General features: G+C 41.1%; 1 protein-coding gene across 5 annotated transcripts in view; it reads right to left on the bottom strand.

Moving 5' to 3' along the window:
* The window catches only part of Acbd6 (acyl-CoA binding domain containing 6), a 136,082-nt gene that overhangs the window by 2,114 nt on the left and 112,977 nt on the right, over positions 1 to 20,991 (bottom strand). For 4 of the 5 annotated variants that reach the window (XR_009584595.1, XM_060364480.1, XM_060364481.1 and 1 more), the window contains one exon: positions 12,011 to 12,041. The exons of the other annotated variant lie outside the window; for it this stretch is intronic. Coding sequence is in view for 3 of the 4 variants with exons in the window: in XM_021660525.2 (XP_021516200.1) it covers positions 12,011 to 12,041 (31 nt within the window). In the remaining variant the exon portion in view is untranslated. The remainder of the gene's footprint in view (positions 1 to 12,010; positions 12,042 to 20,991) is intronic. 5 annotated transcript variants of the gene reach the window in all.

Here is a 20,991-nt window from a genome sequence, read left to right as displayed (position 1 = left end):
ACCATGCAATAGCAGACCGCCTTCCGAGAAAAGGTACAGGGTGCTATGGGACTCATCCCGGACTGTCTTACTGGGCAAGTGCTGCACCAGTCCTGTCAAGGACACAGTTGATCTTCCTGCTCTGAGAACTTCCTATAAACATGTAAACAGCCAACTCTAGTGTAAAAGAGTAAGTGCTGTGGCAGAGACACACTGCTAAGGCAGAGGGGAAGGAGGAAATGGCAAAAGCATGTGGCCTTTCAACACTACTGATGGCTTTAGCTGCTGATTTCCTAGGTGGAGGAAGCTCCCACTACTCACTCCTATTTTTCTGTTTGCTTTTTGAGTCAAGGTCTCACTATGTAGCCCTGGCTGTCTCACTATATAGACCAGGGTGATCTTGAACTCAGTGACCTACCTGCCTCTGTAGCCTAAGCGCTGGGATTAAAAGCGTGTACCATGAGGCTGAATTCTGTTAGCAGCCCTTTCCACCTGTATCAGATGTTTATGAGCTTTGTGCTGATTGCTATGGTTTAATACAATGATTCCAAACTGCCAAACCAATCTTGCAAGTCTAGGTGATACTTACCTGACCATGATTTATTGTTTCATTTGATTTGGCTGTATTCTACTTGCGTAATAATCTTGAGAAGTGCTCTCTATTTTCTGAAACAGTTTGTGTGCTGAACTGATATTATTTTATGCATAGACATTTAGTAGAACTCAACACCAGAAGCAATGGCTTCCTGTAGATTTTAATGAGGGTGTTTTCAGTTACCAAATCAATCTTTTTAACAGATGGAAGACCACCACAGCAGTTCCTTTCTTTTTTGAGAAAAAGAACTTTGAAAATACCTTCCAAGAAATCTTTTTATTTCATCTAAGCCACCTAATTTATTGGTTTAAAGTTGTTCATGTTTCCTTGTTTGCTTTACAATATAATGCAAGATATGGGCCAGTGTCTCCCTTTTATTCTTGAAATTGGGAATTTGCCTTTTTTTTGTACATATATGTACATGTATATATATGTATGTGTGATGTACATACATGTAGGGGCCAGGGAGGACATTGGTGTCTTCCTTCACTTCTACTCTGTATATCTGAGACAGGGCATCTCACGGACCTGGAGCTTCCCTAGTCAACATGGCTGACTGGCTATCAAACCCTGGGGACCACCCGTCTCTGCCTCACCAGCAGACATTACAGGAGTGAGCCACTGTGCCAGCCTTATATAGGTCCTGGGGATAGAACTCATCCTCAAGCTTGTGAGAAACACCCTTTACCATCTGAGCCATCTCAACTCCATACATTTATTTGTAAGTTATTAAAAATAATGTTAAAATTTCAAATAGTTGGGAGTTTTCCAGACATATGTCTGTTATAACTAATTTAGTTCTGTGGTGTCAGATGGCAAAATTTGTGTACCCACATGTATGCATGTGTTTCTAACAGGCCCAGAACATGGTGTACCTAATGGAACATTGTGAATGGTCCGTGTGTATTTGAAGCAATATATACTGTTTATAAGGTGAATGTTCTGCAGATGTCAACTAAATGAAACTGAAAATATCGTTCAGATCATCCATGTCCTTATAGAATTGTCTAGTGACTCTATCAATTATTGGTTTCTTGTCTGACAAATGTTTTTTCTCTTGCTCTGCTTTGTCTCATGATTTTTTTAGTGATGTAGAAAACTGTGTGAAGGAAGACAACAGAGGCCGAAGCCACATTATGTATATCCAGAAATGGGCATGCTTCTTTTGTCAGGCCATTAGCGTGGGTTTTGGTTAAATTAGTAATTGAGTTGGATTTGTCTTTGTTACTGCTGTGCGCTGGTCTTTAAATTCCTCCGGTGTTGAGCTGCTGCTCACGCCTAATGTGCTGTCTGGGTCTGGAGAGTTTCTTCTCAATTTCCCTCAGCTGGAGCATTCTATGCATGTCTGAACCACAGAAGGAGCCTCTGTCGGTTCTCACCTCTCACCTCTTCTCACCCAGCAGATGACTGCTGCTTATGACTCAGCCTGAGGCTTATTGTGGGATGAGGTAGGAGCTCTTTGTCCCTGTGAGTTGGCTGCAGTCCTCAACTGGCTTTCAGGGGTGTCAATTTCTGCATTCCCCTCAATCTTCAAGAGTGTGTGTGTATACATACGCTTATCAAACTGCTCTATTGGTGTTAATAATTAAAAAGCCTGACTATCTTCACTCTCAGGCTTAGAGCTTTCTGGTTTTATGCTGTAAATTAGGCAAGAGCTGTTGCCAGGACCTTGGCTGGGCTATTAAAAAAAGTCAGGCTATGGTGGGCTATAAACTGGGATAGCTCTGGCATCTTACATTTTTGGTTCTGAGCCTAGCCTTTTCACAGCTGAACAATCTCTCCAGCCCTCTGATGTCTTTTTACATTCCCTCTCCTAACATACTTAATCACCAAACTCTGGTCCATAACTAGAGAGAAACTGGTTCTACGTGAACCAAAGTGGAGGATGGGCATTTTCTGAGCTAAAGCAAGACTGTCTGGGAACCCTATCTCTGTCTTCAGTGGTGTGGGCTTTCTTGTATGTAAGAGTAGCATTTGGGGTGCTGGAGAAATGGCTCAGAGGATAAGAGCACTGATTGCTCTTCCCAAAGGTCCTGAGTTCAATTCCCAGCAACCACATGGTGGCTCACACCCATCTAAACATGAAATCTGGTTCCCTCTTCTGGCGTGCAGGTGTACATGCTAACACACATTGCATAAGTAATAAATAAATCTTTAAAAAAAAAAAGAGTAGCATTTGATAAATGAATAGATGGAGAATAGGAGAAAAGGCAGAGAGAAGCAAGAACTGTCTGTTCCAACCCTAGAGAAGCTGCTGCTTGGTGATATAATGTATATGGTAGATCCTGAAACTGCATCAATAGTGGGGCAGGCAGAGACAGGACTATCTTTGCCAGGGCCCAGGATCAAATAAAACGAGGCCCTTTCTTTCAGAATCTCCTCTCACCTTTCTGTTTTATGATGCTGGGGCCTTATGTATCGTAAGCAAACACTCTATCACTGAGCCATAGGTCCAAGCCACCAACTGACACTGAGAATTTAAAATTGCACCATCAAGTAATCCTAATCAACATTTTTGCTCTAAATTTCTGGAGTTTAATCATAAATGTATAGTCACTCTGACTGAAATGTGGAGAGACGCATAAAGTAGAAGAAAGTTAAGGATATGCCGCCTGGGGTTGGGTAGCTTGAGGACACCTACCCTGAAAAGCACTGTCCATGGAATATACACCTTCTAAATAATAAGCAGCAGTTCTACCACTACAGCCTCAACCTCCAGCGAGGAGCACTTGCTTAGCTTTTAAAGTGAGGCCATTTAAACAGTGCTGTTAGAAACCTGCAATTCAGGAGAGCCAACGCCATCTGACACTTAGTTCCTCGAACCCAACACTTAAGCAGGGAATGGGGCTAAGCAGACGTGTGCTGATGATGCAGGATGTGGCCTCTCAGACAAAGAGCTAGTTTCATGTGTGCTATGCCATGGAGGTGGCTGGCTGGCAGGGAAGTGTGGTATAATCAGGATTCAAACCTAGGGGAGTTTTAAGCATTTAATTCCACAGCCCATTGACTAAAGCCACCCAATGAAGAAAAGAGTACTTACATTGAGTAAAGTCACTTAGCATGACTGATGTGAACGAGATTTTAGCTCCAGCCCTAACTATAAAGTGAGAAATAACTCCCAATATTTCAGAGTAGGAATGTGGTGTACACATCTTTATAAAAGGGATTTTACTAACAAGCACCTTAAGTTTAGGAAAAAGACAGACCCATGTGGAAGCATAAGCAAGCTGGGAGCAATAGCAGAGAAAAAAGTGAGACAGTAAAAGTGTGTGGCCTTTAAAGCCACACAAGTGAATTTTATGCTGATATGAAGAGGGCATGTAAGGGACACGATGGTACCTGGGGGAGACTGGCTCATATTGCTGCTGAAGAAATGGACCTGGAGCTGAACTACCCACACATGCTTGTGTATGTATGTGTGTGTGCGTGCATGTGTGTGTGTGTATTCCCCCTATCCAGAATGGTGCTGATAAGTTAGAACTTACTCAAAATTCATTGGCCTGCTTTTTGCGACTTTAGTGAATCACAGGTCACAAGCCAGAATGTGCAATCTGCTCATATTTTCAAAACAAAGGCAAAGAAGACAAGAAAGGAAAGGCGGCAAGAACAGAGAGAGGGGAACCATACTAACATTCACCAAATTAGCAAGGGGCCATATCCGTGCCCACAATGTGCCGGGAAACACAACAGTCGGAAGCCCATCTTGGAAAAGCCCAAGCCAGTCTACAGGGACCAGCACAGTTGCTGAATTTATGGTACCCTGGGAACCTCTATTTGTCAAGTGCCATACAGACAGCCCTGACACTGGCACAGGTGAAGATGAATTTTCATTCAGAGCACTGAGCCTTCTGACTCCATTAATCCTCGGGGTTTTGATGATGAATTTCTTTCTTTTTTATTTTATTTATTTTCACTCTAATGCCTCCTCCCACTGCCCTATAACAGTGTGGAAGGAACAGAACAGATGGTGCTTTACGTGGAAGCCTGAGGACTCATGAGGATACAAAGCCAGCCCACTCTGCAATCACATGACCACACGTGCAAGGAAAAGCCTTGATTTCCCCTGGGAGACACAGATGCAATGATATTAGTATTCCCAGTGGAGGAAGAGGAGGGGAAAACTAACAGGCCATTTATAAGGAAGACCACACTTACTGCAATATACTCCAGCAAGGACCATGTTTAATCACAAAATAACAGGAGGACTAGTATCTGAAGACTCACAACGCTCAGGTAAAATGTGTGGAAATAAGGGTTTTAATACGTTTCCGCACAAAGACCACTCAGGACAAACTAGTAAGGGTACCCAGTAGTACAATAGTGGCCTCTAGTTAACCTGCGGTTGGCTCTGACCCAGTTTTAATCGGAAGAAGCCAGGATTTACAACCTGCTTAAGGATGGAGTTTGACAAGTGCTATAATCAGAAGAGCTGTCAACACAAGGACAGCTGTCAAGCTCAACCGTAATTCATAAAAAGTAATAGCTAAGCCCAAAGACCTCCCCAACACTGGCTGTACTCACTGTATTCAACCACACTTACAGTTTTATGAAAATTCCAAGAATAGGCTAAGGCCCTAAAAATCAAATCAAATCAGTAGCCACTGAACACACACTAAATAAAATAGAATTAAATAACATTGAATGAGTATGCTCAGGAGACTCCCATGCATATAATAGGTGTTAATAAATGATAATTATTGCTATTATTATGTATAAGACTATTTTGACTATTCTAAAAGTATCAAAGTCCAGAAAACTAGTAAAGAAAACTAAAAGTGAATTACTATAAAAGTTATTAATCTGAAAATATTTTCATGAAACATTCCTGAGTTGTCAGAACATTTTAGTTTTATATATTTGTAATGTCAAAACATCTGATTAATGCTATTATTTTAGCGTTTAATTATTTTGACTATAACATATATGGTTATTTGCTTGGTTCTTTCCATAATAATTAATTTTACCTGAGAGAAAGAAATAGAGGTGTTTCAGTATATCTATTTTGGGCACGATCTGAATTAAGAATCGTTTTTATTAATGTCTACTGTCCCAGTGAACAGAAAGAAGATTATAAAAGCACGCAGGACATCGATATCAGCATGTGTTTACTTGCAGCACAGTCGTGGAAACTGGCTCTGCCTCACTCACCCAGGTGACCAGTGAGAAGGATTTCCCCCTTTATTATTCCTGTGAAAGGATACTTTCCAAGTTGGATGTGATGGTGCATGCCTGTAATCCTCGCACTTTGTCTGGGCAGGAGTATTATGAGTGTGAAGCCAGCCTGGGCTACACAGCATGTTCTAAGCTGGTCCTGGTTATACAGTGAGGCCTTGTACAGGGTTGTACAGTGAGGAGAGGACACCTCTCCTCCTACAATAATTATCTTCTGGAAAATGAAGTTAGTTCTCTCTGGCACCGCAGTTATGTAGGACACTAGGAAACAGGTGTGGGTCTGCAACCAGAAGACCTGTCCAGTGGTTCTGCTCTCTACAGCCTGAATTGCTGAAAAGGTCATAGCACCTTCCTGGTCGCCAGATTTTCATTTCCAAGTGGGGAAAGTAATACTAAGCTTGCCCATTCGTTGGAAAGACTAGAAAACACAAAGGGCAACACCAGTGCTTATCTCTAAGTGTCTCTCCTTCCCTCCCTCCCTTTTCTTCCCCCCTTCTCTGTGTAAGCTTTATGAGGCTACAAAATGCATACAAAGGAATATCAGTCACTCACACATATATACATAATATATTTAAGATGAATCTATCCATGTAACTTGTTCACACATTACCACATCAGTGTTAGAATCCCAGAAGCATCCCTCCCAGTTTTACCAAGCCTCTTTTGACAAATTGATCATCCTTTTTGTCTTCTGATGCTGAACTTTCATATAATGGAAAGTAAGCTGCATTGCACTCTTGGGTTTGGTATCTTGAGCTCAAGGGGATTTTGAGAGCTCCAAGCTGCATCAAAGTGGCTACGGCTCATTCTCACCACTGAACAGCATCCGGCTAGGCTAACACTTCAGGTCACCACAGCTGCTATGTAAGGCCCGGATCTGAACTTGAAAAATCGTCAGTACATATTCTTTCTGTAGTTGTTTGTTTATTCCAGACTGGGTTTCTCTGTGTAGCCCTGGCTGTCTTGGAACTCATTATATAGATAAGGCTGACCTTGAACTCTGAGATCTTGCCTCCTTCTGCCTCCTTAGTGCTGTGTTAAAGGCATGTGCCACTACACCCTGCCAATAAATATTCTTATATATTGATTCTCCTGGAATCTTTCTGAGAACACCTACTAGAAATTTCTCATTTCCCCTTTAACAAAAATAGCTAGACAGTGGTGGCCCACACATTTAATCCCAGCACACAGGCAGAAATAGGTGGATCTCTGAGTTTGAGGCCAGCTTGGTCTACAGAGTGAATTCTAGGATAGATAAGGCTACACAGAAAAAAAAATCCTGTCTTGAAAAATCAACAATAAATGACAACAAAATGGTGGCAAAGGGAACTGGAGAGATGGCTCAGTGGAAAAGAGCACTGACTGTTGTCCTAGAAGTCCTGGATTCAATTCCCAGCACCCACATGGTGGCTCACAACCACCTGCAACTTCAGTTCCAGTGAATCGGACACCTTCTTCTGGCCTCTGTGGGCACCAAGCACATACAAGCAAAACATTCATGCACAGAAGATGAAAGTAAGTCCAGGGGATAAGGGGGGAAAGTGAGAGACAGAAAATGCATGAATCAACAGTGGTAGAGGTCAAAGCACAGGCAAGTGCTTTACCACTGAACCACATGTCTGGCTTTTTACTAGGCTCTAATAAAGTGGTTCTTAACGTGCCTAATGCTGTGACCCTTTAACGCAGTGAAAAAAACCCACTGATGTGCATATGAGTGTGGTCTGTAACGTCAGAGTGTGAGCTTATTCTCAGCTGAGGAACTTCAGAGTGCTAGTGCACTGAAATATGTCTCTTAGAAGTTCAGCATTTAGGGGCAGGGAGATGGTTCCGTCAGTAAGGAAAATGCATGCTGCGCAAGCAAAGGAACCTGAGTTCAGAGCCTTTGCATCCATGCAGAAAACCAGGGTGCAGTGGTAGATGCCTACAATCCCAGGGCTGGGAAGGTGGAGGCATGAGGACCTGAGCTGGCTCGGGGAAGAGCTGAGCTCCAGGTTCAGGGGGTAGACAGGGAGTGGGACGTTTACACACTTCTGTTATAGAGGACAAACCAGAACAGCACACTTACCTTAGCTCCTTAATCTGGTGTTTTCCCAAACAATCAAGAATATAAATTTGAACTTAAATTTGTGTAAATGGGGTTTCCCGTAACTAAACACTGCTCTGATGTAGATAATTTGTTTTGTTTTTCTTATTTGTACTGTTAGAATAAATTAAAAAAAATTAAAGCCAGGCATGGTGGCACATGCCTTTAATTCCAGCACTCAGAGAGGCAAAGACAGGCGGATGACTGTGAGTTCAAGGACAGTCTGGTCTACAAAGTGAGTCCAGGACAGGCAAGCCTACACAGAGAAACACTGTCTCAAAAACCAAACCAAACCAAACCAAAAAACTCAAAAACAAAACAAAAACCAAAAAAAACCAACTCCCCCCAAATACCACAAACAAATAAAAAAAAACCCAAACACCCCATGCTTATCTTTTAAAGAATTTTTTATGAAAAAGTCACTTAAAGCTTGTAAAACTTTTAAAGATTTGTACATACATTTTAAATTTTTCATAATTGAAACCCATATTTATAAAAATTAAATTAAAAAATACTGATCACAGCAAGATTTATTTTTCTCTTAATATCCAGTTCCTGTATGTGAATGAAATTAACCTAAATGTTCTTTCAGTAAAAATACATTCTTAAAGTTATGACTTTAAGAATGTATTTTAATAATAAATCTATAAGATAATCTTTTTATGCAATTTCTAAATCTTGTGAATATGAAGCAGTTTTAATCATTTCTACATCTGCATAAAATGTTTTGCTATCCTGATGTACATTCCTTTGTACCCAGAGAGGACCTGGGATACACGGAGCAAAATCTGTTCCTATCAAAGACCAGTCACATGAAGTTCATCATTTTAACTTCCTCCTGGAAATATTTATGAATTCACGCTTTTCACTGTCGGTCCATTAATGGAGAAACAAGCGTGTGAACAGGGTCTGCAGTCTTCTCACTAGAGTGTGTGAAGACCGTAAGCTGGTGAACTTTCACCCTCCGCAATGATGCCAGCTTGTTCGTGTTAGTGTCCCGGACCTCCCACGTGCTTAGTTTTTCTAGTGTGGTTTCATTACACTGCCCATAATGAAACATATGGTCTTGAATTTGAGACTCTTCCTCAGCCTACAGAGAAGCTCAATTACACGCATGCATCACTAGCCTGGCTCTTGGTATGTGTGTGTGTACATGATTTTGTGTGTGTGTGTGTATGTATGTGAAGTGTTCCCCATAAGTCTTGGGCTTTTCATCCTTGGCCCCCTGTTGGCTGTTTGGGAGGATCAGGAGGTGTGGCCTTGCTGGAGGAAGCATTGGGGAGGCTTTGAGGTTTCTAAGACTTATGCCATTTTGAATTAGCCCTCTCTTTCTGCCTCCTGCTAGTGGTTTGAGCTATAAGTTCTCAGCTGCCACTCCAGATGTCTGCTGTCTGCTACCTCTGTTCCACTGTCATGGATTCTAATCCTCTGGAACTATAGGCTTAAAATAACTCTTTCTTCTATAAGTTGTCTTGGCCATGGTGTTTTAATCACAGTGATAGAAAAGTAAGAAGATAGTGTTCATGTGGGTACTTGTATACACATGACTGTATGTGTGCATATGAGTGAATATGCATGTATGTGCTTGTACATGTAAAGGCCACAGGACAACACGGGGTGCTTTATCCAATCATTCTCCATATGACACACCTGCTGCTGTGCTTCCTGCTTCCCGTCTTTTTGGTGCCTCTTTTCCTTCATTGCTGCTTTGCTTTTGTAACAGGGAAACAACATTCTATAGTATTAATGTAGGATTTTAATTTTTTTTTACTGATTTTTTTTCTATTTCTTTAATCATCATTCTACGATCTTGATGCAAACTTACTTGAATCTTATACCAACTAAATTCCAGTGATCTATGGGAACATTACTTCTATACAGCTTTCTTTCACTGACCTTCTTTTGGTGGTAGACATACTACAAGATTGTTATATAGTAATGCTACAACCCTAATACTATATTTCTAGTTTATCCAAATATTTTATCATAAAACAATAAAATCTGTGAACATTTACTGCAGAAATAGCAGGTATTAGACCTTGTCCTAAGCGCTTTACATAAATTAACTTCTTCTATCCTGTACCTATCTGAGACAATGGCTCCTAGTCCATCAAGTGTAAACTAAGTGATGTAAACAGTCTGTGCACAGTCAGCAGGGGTCTGCCTTAAACTCATAAGGTCTCGCCCACTTTTCTAAACTTCTTAAACTGAGTGCTGACTTTTCTCACAAGCTTTTTATACATCTGAATTACTGAATTAGGTAGTTCACCTAACTTGGAAATGTAGAAAATCATACTAATACATTTTAAAATGTTATACCATCCTTCAATTTCTGGGATGAACTCAACTCGATTATGACATGTCTTTGTGTCGAAAGTACAATGATGGTATCATTTGCTAATATTTTCCTGAGGATTTTGGCATTTATGTTCAAAACTGAAATGGACTCACAAGTTGTCTTTTTTTCCTGCTAGTTTTACTATCTAGGTAATACCAGGTAAACTCATAAATTTATAGACATTTCACTTTGTATTATCAGTCTGATTTACATGGGTTGCAAACAGCTAGTACGACAGTCTAGACTCCCAGGTGATCCAGTGATGCTCATGGTACCTAAACAAATGCTCAGGAGTGGACAAAGGCGCTTCAGGGCATCTGAGCCCCTTGATATTATCCTCGCTCAGCACTGTAAAGACTGGCACAGCAGTCTGTGTGTTCGTTTCTGAAATGGCTGCAGGTAGTTGAATCATAGCCTGATTTAAACACTGATGGCTGTCTTTTATTCAACAATATTCAGACACAACAGAATCTCTGAAGTACATTTGCTAGTATCTTATAATTTATGAAATACTTTACTATCCTTCTATTTAACTGAATTTATTTAACAGTTCTCTAAGAGGTATGCTATTATTTCTACTTTAGATATCATTTTTACTCTATTTTATAGATTGCTGAAGTAAAGATAATCAGTTAGTGGAGAAAATAAATTAAAAATCAAAATTCTTTTCTTTATTCACTTGTAGTAGTCTCCCTTTATCTGAGAAAAAATTCAAGAAACAAGATGGTGTCAGGCAACACATATACATATACATGCACATGCATGAGTGCGTAAACACTATATATATATATATGTATATATATATGCTTACACTGTTTTGTATTTCTCTACACACTTATAGGAATGTATAACTTACTAAGAGAGTAACAGCGGTTAAGTACATTTTACTGCACTGCACTCACAATTCTTGCGATGATACAGTATGACTTAATGTCCACTTGATAAGTTAAAGTGAGGCAAATGTTGTAACTATCAACCAAGTTGTCAGGCTGCTACCAAAGGGTCATCTGAACCACGCTCAGTCACCAGCTGCTGGTGCCTGAGACACCAGCAGGCGCCTAACGCCTGAGTAGTGTGGTGGATACAGAACCTGAACGGGCCAGACACAAGCATGAGCCATGACCTCGACTGAAGAAGCAAAGGACGGCAGGAGTCTTCTTCATGCGATGCAGAACAGAGCATAATTTTATCTATTAGCTGTCTATTTCTAGAATTTTCACATTTTGTATTTTTGGACTGTAACTGACTGTGGGCAACTAAAACTACAAATAGTAAAACTTCAGGCTAGGGGTTCATCAAAAGTTATTTTTTTTTTTATGTGGGTGTATGCATGTGTAAGGAGGGCCAGCCCCTGTGTGTGCAGCTGGAGGTCAACGCTGTGTGTCTTCCTCTATCCATGTCTACCTTACCTTTCAGGACAAGGCTCTCACTACGCCTAAAGCTTCCCATGCCTAGTTAGTGTGGATGGCCAATGAGCCCCCAGATCTTTCTCCCTTTGCCCAGGGCTCAGATGCATGCTGCTGTGCCTGGCTTTTATGTGGGTACTGGGGATCTGAACTCAGGTCCTCATGCTTGCATAGAGGGCATGTTACTGATGAAGCCATTTCTCCAATCTCAAAAGTTTTTGTTTTGTTTTTTTAAAATATGGGAGAGATTGGATTTTAAAATAACAAAAATTAGCATCCTGGTTGTCCCTGACAGTACCAAGAATGAAATAATGATGTTTCAGCAGTGAGTGGAGAAGCTTCTGTTGCTGATGATAGCTACTGCAGTTCTACTATCTCTACAACATAGGCTTAGACAGACAAAATGTTCAAATGTGACCAATTCAGAAGCAGCTTACCATAGTGAAGAGCTGTCTGACCTTCATTGTCCTATAAAAGAACACAAAGGGTACACTTTAGAAAAGGTCTGCATGTACATAAAAGTATATAAACTATTGCAAACGTTTCTACAGGTTTATCAGACACAGGAAAAGCCCTTGTTGCTCACACCTCACCTCACTTTAGATCAAGCTGCTACCTGGAGAACTGTGAATAGCGCATGGCAGGCGCTATAGCAGAGGACGGGTAGAAAGAGGTCTATGGAGGATGCAGTTAATGCGGCCGCCAGGTTACTGCATCAGCCAAAGAACCAACACTGCAGCACTGACCTCATCTCTAGGCCTCTCCCCAAATCTATGACTTTCGGTAAGGGTTAAAGGCTTTGTAATGCCTTTAGAAAGATTCACAAATCCCACACTAAAGATGCTAGGCTTTCTAACCAGATCAAACACCATAAAGATAGGTGATTTCAAAGTAAGCCAAGTTCCAGAAATTAAAGAACAAAATTTCTATAGATCACGCAGGATTGTAGCATTCTAGTTTCTTTTCAAACCAAGATATTCTAAACACATCTGTAAAACAACAGAACAGACTGTTACTTGTAAGGAGTGTTACCTTCTAAGCTGAAAGCAGGTTGCAGAAAACATGCAACAAACGATCAGAGGCACAGGTGAGGGCAGCTCAGTAGTTACTCTGATGCACAGCCTGTGCCCGCTGCTATGCCACAGTAATGAAGAACGGTGGTTGAACTATCGTTACACTGTCCAGGAAGTACCCTGTATCTCTTTTCTCTGTTAGTAAGGGGAAAGTGATTAGCTCCAAAACTTTTGGATATGGGCATCTCTATTTAGTCTTCCAAATAAAATGCAAGAAGCTGCCACAGAAAAAATATTTTCTGATTTGGACAGGGACTATGAAAAAGTAAGTTCTTAAGGTCTTTTTAATTTTTTTTCTCTTTCTTCTTTTTCTGCCTAGAAAGCCGGCAAGAATGGCAGCCGGTGGAGACAGGGGAGCACGCATAAGACAACATAGCTTGTTTTCCTACTAGGGATTGTGCTTCTCATAGGATTTAGAGGTGAGGTGTATGTGAGTAGGTGAGATAAAATAGGAAAGAAGTAATTGGGCAGGGGATGGATAGGGTACATCTGGCTGGGGTGCCACAGTGGCCAAGCGCAGCAGCCCCCAAAATTAAGGAGCATAGATGGTTGCTGGGGTGGTGAGTGAGAAACGCCCGCCATCATTTCAGGCGCTTGAACACTTGGCCCTCCGTTGGTGCTGCTGCATGGGGGAGGTGTAGGTGGTGCGGCCTTGGTGGAGGAAGTATGTCACTGCAGGTGGAGTCTGTATGCTCTCTGCTTCATACTTATTTCAGGGACCTTCACGAGCTCTCAGCATCCTCTTCTAGCTTCTGCAGGCTTGCTCTGCCACCCCACCCCTTGATAGTGGACTCCCCCCTGGTACCATAAGCCCAAATAAATTCTTTCTTCTCTAAGTTGCTTTGTTCATGGTGTTTTTTGTTTTTGTTTTTTTTTTTTAATCACAGCAACAGAAAAGTAGCTGATACAGTCATCTTTGCCCACTTTTTTTGTCTTTTTAGATACAGCTCTGCCTCACTTCCCTTTTGCCTCACTCTGCCACCAAGCTTAAGGGACTGAGGGAGGAGGCAAGGTGAGGTGGGTCTGAGCAGGATCAGCGTGCTATCAGTGTAGGGTAGCATCATTTGTGAGTCTCACTTGAGTTTTACCTGGTCTGCGTATAGCTGAGGGAGCTGAGGGTAACCGGAAAGAGTACAACTAGACAGAACAGCTTAAGACCCAAATCAATCTTGCTAGTTTTCAGTGTCAGGCAGTAAAAATGAATGGCCTGGTGGTTTTCTCTCTTTTCTAGTCTTAGTACAAATATCCAACAAAACAGATTCCAGCAAGGGCTCTGAGTCTATGACAATCTTAGGATTCTACTTCCTTTCCATCATTGTATTTCCTACAGTTATTCATCTTTAAAAATTTTGGTTCTCAGTTGGACAGGGTAGCATATAACTGCAATTCTAGCACTTGAGAGGCTGAGGCAGGGGGACTGCTTTAAGTTCAGGGTCAGTCTGGGCTACACAGTGAATGCCAGGGCTACACAACAGATTCTGTTTAAAAAAAAAAAAAAAAAAAGAACAGGGACTATGTCAGGTTTGGTGGGTCACACCTTTAATGCCAGTACTCAAGAGGCAGAGGCAAGCAGATCTCTGTAAGTTTAAGGCCAACTTTGTTCCAAGCCAGCCAAAATTACATAGTGAGACCCTGTCCCAAAACAAACAGACAAACAAACAAACAAACAAACTGGGAATAAAGAAAAAAAAGAGAGAACATTATCTTGCTATTTGGACAAACTTTCATGTTTAATTACTGTGTGTGTATATATAAAAATTCACTCCCTCTTAATTTCTAATTCCTTATCTTACTTGGAAGCGAGAATTAATTTCTTTTAATCATTTTTACCAATGAATGTAAATAGGTAGCTCCAGCCCAATTTTAGTTAATTAAAAACATGTGCTGAGTTCCTATCATGGCCCAGTCCCTGCTGAAGGCACTGGGAACACAGAGGTGAATGAGATAGAAAAAGCCCCGAGTGTAATCTCACATTCCAGTGGTGGGGAAGAAGCTATAAGCAAATAAACATATTTAGCAACAGTCAGTGAGCAGAGGATGCCAGTGCATGCCTGTGGGCTTAGCTGCCTAGGAAGCTGAGGGGAGAGGACCACTCAGGTCCACAGGCTTAACAATAGCTTAGGCAATATAGCAAGACACCCTCCCTGTCCCATCTCCCTCCCACCCCACACACAGACACATACACACACGTAGAAACACAGACACAAGCACAGACAACACACAGACACACAGACACACCACACACACACACACCACATACAGATGCACACACATTCCAGTGATGAGTGCTCTGGAAGAAAACAAAAGGAGGTGTTGGGTACTGTTTTGGACATTGTAGAAAAGATAGGGAATTATGGAAGGTGCTAAACGACAGTAGACAGCACTTGTCATCTTGTTCCGGAAGCAAGTATGTTGTTACCCAAGCCAAGCCCAAGAGTTTCCTCTCAAGATTCTTCAAAATGGAGCAAGGGGACAGATGTTTGTTGAAGAAGGTCCTGTTCTCTGGGCAAAATTAAAAGCGCAGGGAGACACTAAAGGAGACAGGTGGCTCTGCTTATACGAGGTCTCCACGGTACTTAAATTCCTAGGGGAAGAAAGTGGGGAACAGAAGGAGGGAGCCTTGGGGAGTTAGTGTTTAGTTGGTACAATTTATTTTAGGAGGAAAAGTTCTACAGAGTATGGTGATGGCCGCTAACAGTGTAAACACAATTGATGCTGATGAACCAGACAGGTAAAAGTGGTTAAAATGATACATTTTAACTGGGTGTGGTGGCACACAAGCCTGCAATGTCAATACTTGGGAGGCAGAGGCAGGAGGATCAGGAGTTCCAGGCCATCTTTGGTTATATAGCAAGTTAAAGGCCAGCCTAGGCTATAATATAAAAGGGACTATTTCAAAACAAAACAAATAATAAATTTCATTGAACGATTTTCCTACAAACAAATGAAAAAAAAAAAATCAAAGGACAGAGCAAGCGACAAAGCTCACTTTGGGATGGAATGGCAGTAGGAGAGAAGGGTGTAACCAAAAAGAACGGGGCAGCGGTGGGAGAAGCACTCTGTGCTCCTGTCCTTCCAACTACCCCCTTCGCCCTCAGCTCACCCTCCTCACGCTTCTTAGGTTAGCCAACAACAAATACTCCCTAGACAAATGCCATCTTTTCTGAGAATCCTGACAAATACAAAATGCAATAAACTTTAGAACCCAAGCCTTGCCTATTTTCAATCAATTTTGTAACTGCCAATTTCTAGTAAGAATGCCCCGTGGATGGCGTGTCTGTAACTGCTCTTTGCTCTGCTCAAAACCTATCTTCTAACTCTTCAGACATGTTCTCCCGTTATGCTTTGAAAGTCTCTTTGATATAAATCTTTATTTTGTGCATTTGAGTGTTTTTCTGGAATGTGTGTCTATGCACAGCACCCATGGAGGTCGGAAGAGAAATGGAGCTGCAGATTGATGTGAGCTGCCATGTGGGTTCTGGAAACTAAACCAAATCCTGACCCTCTAGAAGAGCAGCCAGGGCTCTTACTGAATAGGCATCTCTCCAGCTTATATTACCTGAGATTTTAATTAGACCCACAGTTCCCTCTTGAGGGTAAATGTGATGGGTCATGCTCGTTAACAGTCTTGATAGAGGTTTCTTCTGTGTGCTTTATAATTGTGGGCCAGGAGCTCAGCGAAGTTTTATCTGTGAGAAATTCAGTGCTATGCTCATTGCCGACCATCTGCCCTTCCGTGCCTTTGTTTCAGGCACACACTGTGGCAGTGTCAGCAGCTCGACGCCAGTTAGTTGATTTCTTAGCTTGGGGAAGTGTAAAATCCTTAGCAAGTGCAAACTTCCCACTTCCACCACAACCCCTGGACTTCCAGCACAGGCCAAGACAGTCAGCCTTTCATGTCACCTCGGCTGGTGGTATCTGAGATCATATCCTGTGGGTACTGAGGCTGGTAATTTCTTTCAGTGCAGCTGACGGTTGGGCTAAGCTTACCATGTTCTTATTAAAGTACCTTCAAAAACTTTATTTTACAGCTTATTATTTTGTTTCATAGCTGTATTTGTTTCGGCATTTGAAGTTGTCTTTTTGAAAGCTTGGCTATGTATTAGAGGAGATGAATTTCTGAGTGTTTTGGTAAGGGATTTTTTGCATTATTTAGTCTGGGACCTTGCAGGAAAGCGTCCCCTCAAACACTAAGGTTCAGATCATCTTCTTGGGCAAGCCACTCTCTTGTTGGGGCTATCACCTTTATTTTCAGGGTTGTACGCACCATAGGCATACATACAGTGTGTGATCAGATTAGTAAGTATTTCTGAAATGACAGAATGAGTCTCACTTCTTTCCTCACTGGTTTATCCATTAAACTCATTTAAACTAACTGCTGCTGATCTTTAACTTGATCTATTTTTGTTTTTATGTGAGTCCTTTCGAAAAACCTTCCCACAAATTTCCTAGTTTGAAGCAGGCCAGGCTTTCCAATGCAGGCCTAAATAATAAACTATACCCCATGCTCCTTCTACACAGATGGTAGATCTGTGCATACTGTTTCTCTTCTCCATGTACTGCACAGTAGTCCTTTTGTAGCTCTGATTATATTTCCACTTTACTAGGAATTATTTTCTTTAAACACTCAGTTTTCTTCAATCTCCACATTAGATGTCAACTGAATGTTATTTTACTAAAGTATTAATGAAAATATTAAACTATTAAGCTCAGAATTTATTCATAGAAAATATCATTAATTTATTCTTTTAATGCTGGTAATACTGTCATCTCCTAGGCATAAAATTCTGCAGTAATTCTTACTTTTTCAACTGCTAAGTAAGTTTTATTAAACTAAACCAACACCTGTATTTCCAAGATTGTGTGTGTGTGTGTGTGTGCACACGCGCGTGCACACGTGCGCGCGCGTACAAACACACACACACACACATGCTTAAAAGTAAATCTTAAAAAAAAAAGAACAGTAGTAATGCACAGAGAGTAAGATTTTCCCATGACATGGGTAATAACATTTATTTTGTTCTATTCAACAGTATTTCATACTTAAAAAGTGTTAAGAGACTATATAATAGCTGAGAAAATAACTCAAGAAAACTGGCTGTGAAGAATCAGATGTAGATACATTTTTTTGAGTTAATAATTGTAATTTTAAATTATATCTAAGAATGGAATGTACTGCCTCTCAGGGCTCTGACTGAAACAGAAAATGATTAAATTAATCTGACAATTTAGAAATTGAAAATGCATTTTGTAATTATTTTTCTAAGAACTTTTCTTAATATAAGCATTCTGTTGAAGGTGCTGGGCATGCTCTATCTTTCTTGGAAAGAAAAAAACATATGTATGTGATACCCCATTCTAACTGGCATCTTTAGGAAATGAGGCCTCTTATGCTAGCAGCTTTTTAAATAATTGGAATGTTACCTACAAGCAACTGAACATCAAAATACTACCTTAAACTCTCTATTTGAGGCAGGGTCTCTCTACATACCCCTGGCTGTCGTGGACTCATTATGTAGACCAGGCTTGGCCTCCAACTCACAGAAATCTGCCTGCCTCTGCCTCCTAAGTGCTGGACCTCTCATGCCTGACAGCTCTCTTGGATATAGTTCTTTCCGAAGTATTTAATTCTCTTTTTCTCTATGCAAGTCCACTTAACTTTTTCTTGATGAGTTGGAGTTAGAATCATAAACTGACCATGTTACTTCAATATCTAGCACCAAGCAAATGCTGGAGAATATGAGTGAACAAAAACATAATTTGTTGTATATGCTACAATATAAACAATGCCTTTAAAGAGTTCACGGTAGATAAGATGATTTGGCCTCTCGAGTGATGAATGAAGTAAATACAAAAGAACACTTCTGGCTAAGAAGAGTGACCCAAGTCCTATGCCCTTGGCACCTCTACCAGCTGCCAGCAGAATCAGCTCAAAGTGCACAGTTTGAACATAATTTTCTGGAGACCTGAGGATGCTGGGTAACAAGTTTTTTTTTTTTAAATAAATATGTTAGGTGTTATTTTTACTGGCTCTATCTCTAGACTTTTGTCTTATCCTCTATAGAATAACTGGCTAGCTTGTCAATAATTTAAGACAACTTTTTCTGACTAGATCACTTATGAGTTTTCTTTCTCTTTCTTTTTCTTTCATTTCTTTCTTCCTTCCTTCTTTTTTCTTTTTGTTTTTTGAGATAGGGTTTCTCTGTGTAGCCTTGGTGTCTTGGACTCTTTTTAGACCATGCTGGCCTTGAACTCTGCCTCTCAGAGTGCTGAGATTACAGGCATGAGCCACTGTGGTTGGCTCACTTATGAGTTTTCATAACTCTCCCTGAATAAAAAAAACAAGAACAACAGGAAACTTGGAAAACAACAACTTGGAAAAGCTGACAAAACAGAGTAAAATCCACAAGATCCTTTGAAAGCGCCTCTCAGTGGAGCAGTTACACAGCTGTGAGAGGCAGAGAGCTGCGTATTTCCAGCTCTACTTGGTGTCATTACACTTCACTACAGACAAGCAGTCTGTTTCCTTATGAACTACAGTAGTAAAGTACAGATGATGCGCAAATTGGTAAATAACCATCATAAACAGGACAAATGGCTGAAAGAAAAACTACGAAAGGAACCGTGAACTCATTACTCATCCTTTTAAAGCAATGAGTAGATTCTCATCTTCATAAATGTTCTCAAGAACAAGTCTGTTTTGAGAACTGTAATGAGTGCATTGACTTGGGATCATGAACTGCTGGAGTGACGGAGACTGGAGTGAAGGGCACAGTGTAGAGGGGCAGTTGAAACTCCCTTTTCTTCAGGAAGTAGGACTTAGAGAGGAGAAATCCTTGGCAGTAGGTCCAAGCCTACTGTGGTTCACAGGCTTGTGCCCTGCTGTTTCACAGGCAGACATGTCTTGTTACCGCAGCTATCACGGTTAAACACGGGATGTACCTGTTAGATGGAACTCAGGAGCATGGGGAGACGGCTCACCAGTTAACACTGCTTGCTGCACTTACAAAGGACCCAAGTTTGGTTTTCAGCACCCACTTGACAGCTCAAAACCATCTGTCACTCCAGTAATAAGGGATTTGGCATCCTCTTCTGGTCTCCTCAGCCACCGGGCACACGTGGTGTGCATATATATACTCAGGCAAACACTCAGAGAAGTAACGTAGGGCAGTTAGGACAAAATGCAGTGTCTCTACTAGGTATTTATCATTCCTTTGTAGTTTCTTCAAGTCCAGATTAATTGCTCAATCATGGATTTCATTTATCATAAATAAGATTATTTAGTAATATAATTGTTACTCTCACCCTCAAAAGGTTACAAGGAATTGGGACATTTTTTAAATGAAAGATCAGATTTGATCCAGCAGCAAAAAAGGCAGCTCGCTGTCCAAGTGGGTATCCTAGTAATAGGAACAGGGACTGTCTCTGACATGAACTGATTGGCCTGCTCCTTGATAACCTCCTCCTAAGGGGGGGATACAGCCTTACCAGATGAAGACAATACAGCCACTCCTGATGAGACCTGATAAGCTAGGTTCAGATGGAAGGGGAGGAGGACCTCCCCTCTCAGTGGACTTGGGAAGGGCATGGGAGGAGATGAGGAAGGGAGCGCTTGGGAGGGAATGAGGTGGGGGGGCTACAGCTGGGATACAAAGTGAACAAACTGTAATTAATATAAAAAATAAACTTAAGAAAAGTTTCTCAGAATAATTTAAACACAGCCAACACCTATTGATTGAATCTGATGAAAAGGTATATCCTATGTATCTCAATGATTAATTTTAACATAAAACAATATGGTAGCCATGTAATTAACTTTAAATTGTATTCATATTATATTTAACCAATTTTATTAAAATTTATATTGTTTCTCTATATAAAAATTTCTCAATCTCTTAAAAATAAAAGACATCTTAGAAGATATACAGTCTATGAAAAAAACAAGAAAAGGTTATTAACCCAGAATGAAGATGAGGAAAAAGCGCTGAACTCTGAGAAGAGAATCAGAGTGGGAGAACTCAGAGAACAAAGATGCGTGTGACTGCCTGGCAACAAGGGGTCATGACCTGAGGAAGCACAACTGTATGTTTCTCAAGCTGTGCTGGCTACCCTGCAGAAGCATATCTGGATGATGGAATAACAGGAAGCCGTCAGAAATATGTCTATTTTTAGCTGTATTTTTGCATGTGTCTGTGTGAATGTATGCCACATGTATGTGGGGCCTATGAAGAGGAAGAGGGCAACACACCCCTGCACCTGGAGTTTCAGAAGGTTGTGAGCTGACCACTGCGGGTGCTGGGAACCAAACTCCGGTCCTCTAGAGGGGCAGCTGAGCCATCTCTCCA

The sequence above is a fragment of the Meriones unguiculatus genome, chromosome 11 (genome assembly GCF_030254825.1).
Source record: "Meriones unguiculatus strain TT.TT164.6M chromosome 11, Bangor_MerUng_6.1, whole genome shotgun sequence".
NCBI lineage: Eukaryota > Metazoa > Chordata > Mammalia > Rodentia > Muridae > Meriones > Meriones unguiculatus.
This window is presented reverse-complemented; position numbering and strand designations above follow the sequence as displayed.